The sequence below is a fragment of the Sinocyclocheilus rhinocerous genome, unplaced genomic scaffold (genome assembly GCF_001515625.1).
Source record: "Sinocyclocheilus rhinocerous isolate Xijiao unplaced genomic scaffold, SAMN03320098_v1.1 scaffold1782, whole genome shotgun sequence".
NCBI lineage: Eukaryota > Metazoa > Chordata > Actinopteri > Cypriniformes > Cyprinidae > Sinocyclocheilus > Sinocyclocheilus rhinocerous.
The window spans coordinates 238740-250591 of NW_015666960.1; the positions used below are offsets into that span (position 1 = coordinate 238740).

The window sequence follows — 11852 nt, forward strand, 5'->3', positions numbered from 1 at the left end:
CGCTCGCGCCATGGCGGATTCGCTATTTACATGGTGGAATGTAATTTTTCATTTTTAAAAATGTTTGTGTGCTGCTGCGCGTCCCTGTGTGTGTAATAAGCAAAGTGTACACCCGTTGTGCACCCGCCTATAGGCGCATATTACTAACGCGCTCTTTAAATAACAAAGAAAAAATATTTTGTGCCAGACTTTAGACCAGGTTTGAGTTGGTCTATGGCGCAGTCTATTTTCAGTTCCTCAAAATAGCAACGCGCCAACAATGCGCCTGAACACACCTAGTTTTCAGACCAGCACGCCCATGGGCGCACAAATGGGCGCAAATGCATTTGCTATTTAAACAACGCGGCGCAGGACGGGAAAATGAGAACTGCGTCGGGCTGAAACTAGCAAAAACACTTGCGCCGCGCCTTGCGCCGCATTGCGCCAGGTGTATGATAGGGCCCATCGAGTGAAAAGAGCTACTGTCTATTCAGTTTCAAGCAAGGATAATCAATGAAATTACTGATGAAAATGGTTGTTTTTTTATTTTGTCAGTGATTTCGACAATATTTTTTTTCAATTTAATTAAAGATAAAGTTGACATGTTTAAATTTATAAATAAAATGTTAAAATATTTGTTTTATTTTGCATAAAATAAAATGTTGACTTAAAATGATATAGCATTATTTGCTAAAATTGCCGAATATGACATGACAAAATTTTAAGTAAATTAAAAGAATATTTAAAAAAAAATAATAATAATTTGTCCAAAAAGGACAATTCCATATGATTCGTGCACTATGTATTTTTATGAAGTCTTGTATTGACTTCATCTCAGGAACATGACAAAAACTGAGGTTTGACGTCACTTAAGTCATTGATTCTTGTGTAACATTCTATTGGTTTTTTTTTGTTAGAATGGTAACGTGAGATGTCATCAGGAAAGATGCTCACTTTTGAGCTGTGCCGTTCCCAATCCAGCCCCTCCTAACACCTGCTGTCCAGTGTGCAGCGGTAAGACATTCTGCAGTACATACTGCTGCCACTAACTTTAACATGAAACGCATTCTCTCATACAGTATCATTCAAATGTTTGGGGTCAATAATTTGTTTTTGAAAGAAATTAATCCTTTAAAATGTTTAAAAGTGACATTTTATATTGACATTTATATTGTTACAAAAGATTTTTTTCAAATAAATGCTGTTCTTTTGAGCTTTCTATTCATCAAAGAATCCTGAAAAATGTATGAAAAATATTAAGCAGAACGACTGGATGATAATAAATGTTTCTTATATTTATACTCATAAATATATCAAAACTTAATTTTTGATAAGTAATATGCATTGCTAAGAACTTCATTTGGACAACTTTAAAGGCGATTTTCTCAATATTTTGATTTTTTTGCACCGTCAGATGTCCTATCATAACAAACCATACATCAATGGAAAGCTTATTCATTCAGCTTTTAGATTATGTAATAATGTGTAAATAAAAAAATTGACCCTTATGACTGGTTTTGTGGTCCAGGGTCACATTTCAAAATGAGAAGTAGACACCAGTCAAACACGTCATTTATGTTTCATTCATACTCGACCCCGGAGGGCGCCCTCATACAGAAAGTCCACAAGCAAGACTCATAGGAGTGATAAAACAAATTACTTTCCAGGAAATCCCTTATATGGACAATGGCATCCAGCTATGGCTGTAGCTGAATAAAATGCAGAAAGAAATGTTATGACTGATGAAATGTGAACAGAATTAACATATGATTGCAACAGTATATGGTTTATCTGTGTTCTTCAATCCATCTCTGTTATTATTCATAAGGATTATGTATATTTAAAATGTAATGCTAACTGACACAGTCTTTATCACTGAATAGACTTCTATAAAATAGTTTAATTTCTGCCGCATTCTGTGATAAGAACACAGCAGTTCACAGAAGAACATTCAAATACTCATATACAGTATACATTATTATTAATATAAATTATTATTAATATAATTTACATTTATATATTATATATATTTATTTATATAAACAATATATATAATTTATTATATACTATATTTATTATATACATTTTTGTTATTTTTAATAATATATCGTTATTGTTCATTCTTTTGGCCATGGTAATTGTGTGGTGAAAAAATTGATATCATGACAGCCCTAAAGATATTTAAAATATCTTACCAACTCCAAGCTTTTGAACAGTAGTGTATATGTGTTCATTGCATTCTGTGTCCATGTATGTAGGATGTACTTGGAATGGTGTTCAATATGAAGAAGGAGCCACATGGACTGACGCTGGCCAAACATGTTCTTGTGTGGGTGGACAGGTGACGTGTAGTAGGCCTAAAAGGGGCTCGGACTGTCCCAAACCGACCCCCGCACCCTTCCAAAATCCCCCAGGTAAGAGAAAGAAAATGTAGAAAGAGACACAAAAAGAGACAGAGGCACTGTTCCAAACCCAAATGAGTTGTCTCTGTGTCTTCATACTGTACATAGGCAGTTACCTTGTAAGACAGCATCCTAGCCAAATCCTGACTGATTTGAATCACTCTGAGAGAAACACTTTCACAGTTGGATGTTAGACTCTAATTAGAGTTACTCCAGTTAGATTATTGCTAAGCTAATGAGTCAGTGCTGTAAGTATCACAAAAATGTATAGTAAAAGCATGTAAAAAAATAAATAAAATCTTATGGAAAATATTTGTATGCACATTTATTTTAATATCTGTATTATATTTTAATATTTTTAAGTATATTTAAATTTATATCCGAAAATGTATAAAATATCTGCATTTTAATAAGAACAAATTTCTTAGTCCTATTCTCAGAACTGACAAAAATAGGTATAAAAACCATAGACTGTATAAAAATATGGACGTAGTGTCCGTGACGTAACCCTACCGACAGAAACGGGCTTTAGGGTTTGTATGAGCAAGTATGAGCAACTATTTAAATGTTTCAGTGTTTATTAAATGTTTAACATTTTGGTTTTAATGAAGTATCTTGCAGTCACCAAGGCTGAATTTATTTAATTAAAAATACAGTAAAAACAGTAATATTAGTAAATATTATTGCAATTTGAAATAACAATTTTCTGTTGTAATATATTTTAAAATGTAATTTATTCCTCTGATGCAAAGCTGAATTTTCAGCATCATTACTCCAGTTTTCAGTGTAACATGATTCTTCAGAAATCATTGTAATATGCTGATTAAAAACATTTTTAAAAAAGTAATGTTTACAAACTTTTGACAAGTACTGTCAGTTTTATCAGCTAATTTGTTTACATGAACGTGTGTGTGTGTAGGATGGTCAGACAACATGTGTTTCGCCTGCATGTCCCCAACCGAGGTGTGCTAATGCATACACTCCTCCTGGAGAGTGCTGTCCCCGGTGTCCAGGTACACTTTCACTCACTAACGTCAGAAGATAACTTGATCTTAGTTGTGCACACTAACCGTTAGTTTCCTCTTGTTGTTTTCTTCCTTTTCAAGACTGTGAATATGATGATAACCACATAATTACTAATGGAGATACTGTTACGGTCACAGCCATAACACAAAAGGGCTCAGTTCAATTGGGGAATTTACTTCAAAGCAAAAACAACATAAGATGGGGAGGAAAACAGTCGGGTAAACAGAAAACAAAACAAAGGGGAGCGCAACTCGACCACCGCTGAAAATCCCGCTGCCCTGATGTGGCAACGGGATTTCTTATAGCCACGCTCATACGGTCCACAGGTGTAGGGGATCTGCTCATAAGACGACACAAACACAGAAAACAAAACACTTCCATTTTTTTTTCGGTACACCTACCTATGCAGTATGCACCTACCCCATCCTGAATAGGGCATCAGCTACCACGTTGTCTTTGCCTCGAACGTAACTAATGTCGAGGTTGTACGAAATTATGTAGGCCACTTCCCTGCAGAGATTTAATCCAACCCTGATAAAACTCACCTGCCTGTAGCTTACTAGTAGTCTTGAAGACAATGATTAGCTGGTTCAGGTGTGTTTGATTAGAGTTGGAGCTAAACTCTGAAGGAAAGTGACCTGGAAGGGCCAAGTTTGCCCACCCCTGAATTAGACAATGGACATGAACAGCCTCTCTAGTCATATTTACTGCTGGGAAACTCGGAGATTAAGGTGCATTCACGCCATATCATGATTAACGTAATTACGATATACCAACTTGTAAAGCATTCACGCCCTCGTAGAACTCGTAATTACAACTTGTGAACTGGGAGTTTTCTGATAGCTACAACTCAGGTGGTACCACCTGACCACCTCAGATTCATTAGGCGAAATGTTTAGGCATTGATAGTGCGATAGTCCAAGGGTGTGAACCGCTTCAAGTAGAACGTCATGTGTTGTCATTTCGAAATTACAGTAATTACGATATGGTGTGAATGCAGCATTATTTTGATACTCGAATTTCCGAGTTGTGCGGGGCATACACTTTAAACATGGTGGAAGGGAAAACAATTGCTGATGTCGATGCTATTCTTGATATGATATGGGTGCGGTTTTATAGGTTGAGTGGACCCCACATCAGTATCGTGCACAATGACCGACGTCTGACCGAGGAATTCACTGAACAAAGTCAGAAACTGACTCACTGACTCTAGAATATCAGCTTTCTCATTTGGAGATAAATTCAGCAACTGTTTGGACAAAGTTTTATTTTTTGGCATTTTTGCCTTTATTATCATAGGACAGTGTAGAGCTGACAGGAAGTGAAGTGAGAGAGGGAGGGGGCGGGATCGGGAAAGGTCCTCGAGCAGGGATTCGAACCTTGGGGCACCCATAGCGTAACGGCGCTATATTTCGTCGTGTTGCCCACAAGGCTATCAACGCCGACCATCTCAGAATATTTTAGTCTTCCTTCAGCTGTGCACCTGGAAGGTCCTATCTCTACCACTTCGTCTACCTGTTCGTGGGCGAACAGCCCTACAGCAGACACCTCACGTGGCTGACTATTCAGCACCCGGTTTTCTCTCATGGTAGGCCTTTATCATATTAACATGATAAACTCAGGAACTTTGACGGCAATCAGGAGTATGTAGGCTATAACATAATCGTAAGGACCACTATAGCAAGCTTGCAGCGGAGTGTGGTCCAAAACCAGTTTGGCAGGAATAAACCTAAATGATTCTTGTACCACTTCACGTGAGGCAAAAAGTAACTATGGAACTCCTTCTTCCCCGTCTCGTTTACGGGGAAGTTGTGGCCTAATGGTTGGAGAGTCGGACTCGTAACCCAAAGGTTGTAGAGCAGTGGGCAGCCATTTTTGCTGCAGCGCCCGGGGAGCAGTTGGGGGTTCGGTGCCTTGCTCAAGGGCACCTCAGCAAGGCACCGAACCCCCAACTGCTCCCCGGGCGCCGCAGCAAAAATGGCTGCCCACTGCTTCGGGTGTGTGTTCACGGTGTGTGTGTTCACTGCTGTGTGTGTGAAACAATTATTTTAAATTGTAATAATATTTCACAATATTACTGTTTTACACAGCGTCAAATACATGTCATTTATGTTTATCCCATTCACTTTGGATGGGATAAATGCAGAGCACTAATTCCGAGTATGGGTCACCATACTTGGCCACATTTCACGTCACTTCACGTCACTTCAACTTCAAAACAATAAGCGTGAAGCATAGACTTAAGTGTCTGGTAAAACCTCTCTAATGCATCCTGACTTACAGAGTGACAAGCAGCAGACACATTATGCTTAAAATGGAGACGTTTAAGCACTTTAGAAAACGTACGAGATGTAAAATTCGTTCCCTGGTCAGTTTGGATCAACTGAAAAGTGTGACAAACTTAAGTGCTTTAGAAATCGCTCTTGCTATAATGGTATAGGGATTTCCTCAGGAAAACGTGTCGCCGCAAGCAGGTATTTATACCCAGACTTTGAACATGAAAGAGATCCAACGCAATCAATTATTATGTGCTCAAATAGTTCAGACACCATCGTAATTTGGGTAAAGTTTCAAGTTTCAAGTTTATTTGTACAGCGCTTTTCATGATACAAATCATTGCAAAGCAACTTTACAGCAAATTAAGTTTCTACAATATTTAGTGGTAGCTTATGCCAGTGCAGAGACTGTAAAATTGGGGTAATATGATCATAAAGTGGGGCAGGTTGAATAGTTTGATTTGGCTTTCCTACCATTTGACCAATGTGACAAGTTTGACAATAGCGGGAAACATCTCTCTTCAGACCAGGCCAATAAAAACTTTGCAAAATTTGATCATATGTTTCTACAACACCAAAATGACCAGCTAGACCATTATGTGCCACATTCAAAATCAGTCTCGGTAGATTTCTGCAACCACAATTTGACTAACCGTATCACCAAGAGAATTGGAGGGTGCCCACTTTCTCATCAATATAGCATCTTTGAGAAAGAATACCTGTGAAGACCCAACATTCTCCTGTTCTGGACGAATTAATTCAAACAATGGAGCAAGAGTAGAATCTGATCTTTGAGCAGCGATTCATTTATCAGGAGACATGGCCAAGTCTGTGCGATCTTTGAAAACCTTCTTTTTTGCACTCAAGGTTTTTTCTGTGGGGCAACAGAAGAAAATTCGGATAGTTTAGGATTTGCAGTGAATATGTCATACAAATGCACCTAATCTGAAATAGAAGTATCAGCAGATTTGGCCATAAAGCATGTAACCGCACATGCCGAGAAACAATTGGGGTACTTCAAGGCACAGTCCTCCTAAAATGAAGGTTACGTCAGGAATTGGAAGAGATGGACGAACACCCACTACCACGTCACCTGTCACCAATTCAGATTTCAAATGTGTAACGGAACCACCATAACTCCCATTTCATAACCTCAGACTAAGACAGCGCTGCCGGTACCAGTCTCCTCAGACAATGGCAGGACCCCCTCTAAAAATAAACAATAGTGCTGCTCCAGTGTCACAGAGAATTTGAACAGGCACAGGCTTATTCAGACTGGGAACAAACACAGTTCCACTTTGCAGGAAAGGTCCATAACCGGTCTTGTCGGAGTGAATAGCGCTGTCAGAAGTATTATCAGCAGGATTTGAACGGAAGTTACCCGAAGGTTACCCGAAATGAACCCAACAGGTTTTGGGTTAAAATTCTTTTAAAGAGTGGGACAATTTGCAATCAAATGACTAGAAGCTTTACAATAAAAACACACGCTGTCACCAGACATAACAATAGGCTTATTGCTGGTCGACTTTTGAGAGGCCAGAACAGGTGGAACAGCAGGAGTTCTATCCCATGATTTCTCTTTAAATGCGACTTTATGCATTAAAATTAGTGTGAATCAGTAATCACACATTGTAGTAGCAATGACCAAACATTTTCAGGCGACTTTAAAGAAAAGGCAACCCTTTTGAAATGACAAATATTTTTCAACGTCCTTTTCACAGAAAGGATGAACCATCCTTCCGGTTTCAGCCAACATCCAATTCACTAGGGGCAGGGGCAGCAGCCTTGATGCTCATTTCTAACTCCATCTGTTTTAAAGCAAACTGATGGTCGAATTTATGCTTTCGTAACTCTAGTTTTGCCGTTTCTAAATCGATTTGTTTTTCTCTTAGTGCCAGTTCTTTTAACCTAATGGCATTTGCAGGATCAGCCACTTCTTCTACCACACTAGTGGTAGGGCATTGGTAAAATGCCCAACTCAATAAGGCTGCCTTTCAGGACATTATGCAGGGTCTGTTTTAAATTGCTATGCCTAGCTATTTATAACAGTTTTTTGTGTATGGGAGTAATCTTTTGTGTACGATAGAAGCAGTTCTTCCGACGGAGACTCTCAAAAAATATCTACTACTGATTCCATTTCTACACTTTTAATCATAGGCTTAATCCAAAAGCTGTGTAAGCAACTGAACCATAAGAATAACCCCTTACCAAAGACCGACTTAGCAGAATATAACCTAAATTTGGCCGCTATACGAAATTACCACAAAATTCTGCAGGTTCGAAATGGACTTCAAAAACCACTAATTCAAATTCACAAAAAGTTTGTAACTAAAACGATCCCACAACACAGTTTTATTTACCCTATTTAAGCACTAATTGTTACTCCTAGTCTTTACTGGGCAACTTTGAACGCTGAAATCATGAACACCTGCACACTATTCAAATTGAAAACAATTATTTTAAATTGTAATAATATTTCACAATATTACTGTTTTACACAGCGTCAAATACATGTCATTTATGTTTCATTCATACTCGACGCCGGAGGGCGCCCTCACACAGAAAGTCCACAAGGGAGACTCATAGGAGTGATAAAGTGACATTGCAAAGTTCTTTTGGCCATGGTAATTGTGTGGTGAAAAATCTGATATCATGATAGCCCTAAAGACATAAAAAAATATTACTGACTCCAAACTTTTGAACAGTAGTGTATATGTGTTCATTGCATTCTGTGTCCATGTATGTAGGATGTACTTGGAATGGTGTTCAATATGAAGAAGGAGCCACATGGACTGACGCTGGCCAAACATGTTCTTGTGTGGGTGGACAGGTGACGTGTAGTAGGCCTAAAAGGGGCTTGGACTGTCCCAAACCGACCCCCGCACTAGTGTTGTTTTTGGCGGCCTGTTTTAATTTTAGTTTTAGTCTAGTCTTTGTGTGAAGCTGTCATTTTAGTTTTTATTAGTTTTAGTCACGTTCATTCTCTTTTTAGTCTAGTCAAGTTTCAGTCAACTAAAAGTCTGAGCATTTTAGTCTTATTTTAGTCAGAATTATCCATGACTATTTTCGTCTAGTTTTAGTCGACGAAAACTGATGACATTTAGTCTAGTTTTAGTCAATGAAAATTGTATTTTAGTCTCATTTTAGAAATACAATTCTATTTAACCCAGTCAATATAGTACAGGGCTCTACGCTTACTTTTCTTTTTAGGAGCACTTGTGCTCCTAACTTAAAAAATTTAGGAGCACGTTCAAAATTTTAGGAGCACCTTCTAAACAATTATCCAAAATTTTATCAAAAAGTAGCCTTCCCATTACGAGGTGATATTTGACTCCTCTAACTTTATTAAAAGTATGTCATCTTTTGTCAAATTCTTTAAAAAATTATATTTTATAAGCTTTTTAAAAATTGTAATTAAAACGACAGAATAAGAACAAGTAGAATAAGAAATATAAGTTACCAATCAAATCTTCCAGATATATGCCTATATACATTACGTTTGAGTATTCCCATTTTCTCCCATTCCTTTCTCTTGTCCAAAATCTCCAGATAAATTTTTGCTTCAGGTATTATCCATATGGGCACTTCACTCCATAATGGAGAAATACTGCATACTATATCAGATATCTGGTATTTTTTTGCTAACTGGTTTATATCCCACCCAAATCCTCTTCCGTTTTTACTCGCATACTCCCAGCAGTCTTTTGAAACATCTTTAGCAATATTGTCTCCAGCATAACTTTTAATAGATGTCCAATATGCCAATGACAATTTCACTCTGCGCAAATTCAGTGGCAATTCATTCGATTCAACGATTAAAGCATTTACCGGTGTTGATTTGACTGCTCCTAAACACATTCTAAGTGCTCTGTATTGTATTCTATCTAGCTTCTTTAGCAATGTCTCTGACGCCGCACCATATATCATGCAGCCATAATCAAATACAGATCTAATCAAAGCTTGATACACTTTCATCATTGAAGATCTTTCTGCTCCCCATTCTTTACCAGCTATTGCCCTCATAACATTTAAAGTTTCAGACTTAACTTTGTTTGTTGTTGTCTTCTAAATAATGCCGCGTGGGGCTTGATGAAGTGACGTCGCCTGCGTCTGCGCAGTGCGACCTGATGCAGCCCCTGAAGTGAGACCATGAGAGAAGGGTCTGGCTGCCAGCCTGGCGCTTGCACTCTCACCCCTTGTCCAAATACCCACACTTGCGGTCTTGGCCTTAATTGTTCAGAATGTGTAGTTTTACTAGTTTACAACCTCATAAAAAAAACTTGTAATCATTCAAAACTGTGTAAATGTTCAATAATTCAATGTTGTATATAAAAAGTTATTTATATTTTAACATTATATTATGCATTTATATTATTTTAGGAACAAATCTAAATTAACATATAAAAATATTTTTTTTATTGAGATTTGATGTAGTGACACAATTTTGCGTCGTGATTACGTAATGACGTCATCACGCAATGACATCACCAAGTCATGTAGCAACTTTTAGCAACAAATCGACCTTCCTTTAGCAACTTCCCCTGAAAATTAGTTGGCAACAGTGGGACGATATTTAGTCATAATTTTCGTTGACGAAAGCAACACTACCCCGCACCCTTCCCAAATCCCCCAGGTTAGAGAAAGAAAATAAATATGAAAGACGGAGAGAAAAAACAGTGGCACTCTTCCAAACCCAAATGAGTTGTCTCTGTGTCTTCATACTGTACACAGGCAGTTACCTTGTAAGACAGCATCCTAGCCAAATCCTGACTGATTTGAATCACTCTGAGAGAATCACTTTCAGAGTTGGATGTTAGACTCTAATTAGAGTTACTCCAGTTAGAGTATTGCTAAGCTAATGAGTCAGTACTGTAAGTATCACAAAAATGTATAGTAAAAGCATATCGAAAAATAAATAAAAGCTTATGGAAAATATTTATATGCACATTAATTTTAATATCTGTATTAGATTTTTATATTTTTAAGTATATTTAAAATTATATCTGAAAATGTATAAAATATCTGCATTTTAATAAGAACAAATCTCTTAGTCCTATTCTCAGAACTGACAAAAATAGGTATAAAAACGTTTCACATACTGCCTACTGTTTCAAAACATCTGGAAGTTCCTATAATGCTTACAAATGCTATCTAGGTAGGCATCACACTAAGGTTTTGAACAGAGCCACAGAATATTCAGGCTGAGAGGATGAAACACTGCCTGCTTAGCCTTACATCAGTCACAGTTAAATCTAGTAAGTTGATTAGTTGTTGATAATTGTATGAAGGTGGAGATTGCTGTGGTGACTCCTGTGGGCAGTGCCAATACAATCAGCGCTTGTATGAAAACGGCCAAACGTTCAAGGACCCGGAGGATGCCTGTAAGACGTGCACCTGTCAGGTACACGCTATTGGAAATCCAAGATTTGACATTTTATGAATGTTTAATACCAGACAGAAACGGCGTTCGGGGTTTGTACGAGCAAGTATGAGCAACTATTGAAATGATTCAGTGTTTATTAAATGTTTAAATTTTGGTTTTAAAAATACAGTAAAAACAGTAATATTCGTAAATATTATTGCAATTTGAAATAACAATTTTCTGTTGTAATATATTTTAAAATGTAATTTATTCCTCTGATGCAAAGCTGAATTTTGTGCGTGTGTGTGTGTGTAGGATGGTCAGACAACATGTGGTTCGCCAGGATGTCAGACACCGAGGTGTGCTAATGCATACACTCCTCCTGGAGAGTGCTGTCCCCGGTGTCCAGGTACACTTTCACTCACTAACCTCAGATAACTTGATCTTAGTTGTGCACACTAACAGTTAGTTTCCTCTTGTTGTTTTCTTCCTTTTCAAGACTGTGAATATGATGATAACCACATCATTACTAATGGAGATACTGTTATGGTCATATAATAACACAAAAGGGCTCGGTTCACATTTACATTTAGTCATTTTGCAGACGTTTTTATCCAAAGTGACTTACCATTGGGGAATACATAAAGCGATTCTTCTCAAAGAGGCAAACAGACACAGGAAGTGCTCCTAATACCAAGTTTCAGGCATTGTTCAAATAAGTGCAAGATAGAAAGGGAAGGAATAAATAAAGAGAAAGACAAAGTTTTTTTTTTCTTTCTTTAATTTAGGATGAAGTCAAGTAGCGTC

General features: G+C 37.6%; 1 protein-coding gene across 1 annotated transcript in view; it reads left to right on the forward strand.

Annotated features, from left to right (window-relative positions):
• Positions 1-11852, forward strand: part of LOC107733266 (kielin/chordin-like protein) — a 41813-nt gene that overhangs the window by 18911 nt on the left and 11050 nt on the right. The window contains exons 17-20 of the mRNA XM_016544834.1: positions 818-836; positions 897-993; positions 2238-2393; positions 10972-11084. Coding sequence (XP_016400320.1) covers positions 818-836; positions 897-993; positions 2238-2393; positions 10972-11084 — 385 coding nt within the window. The remainder of the gene's footprint in view (positions 1-817; positions 837-896; positions 994-2237; positions 2394-10971; positions 11085-11852) is intronic.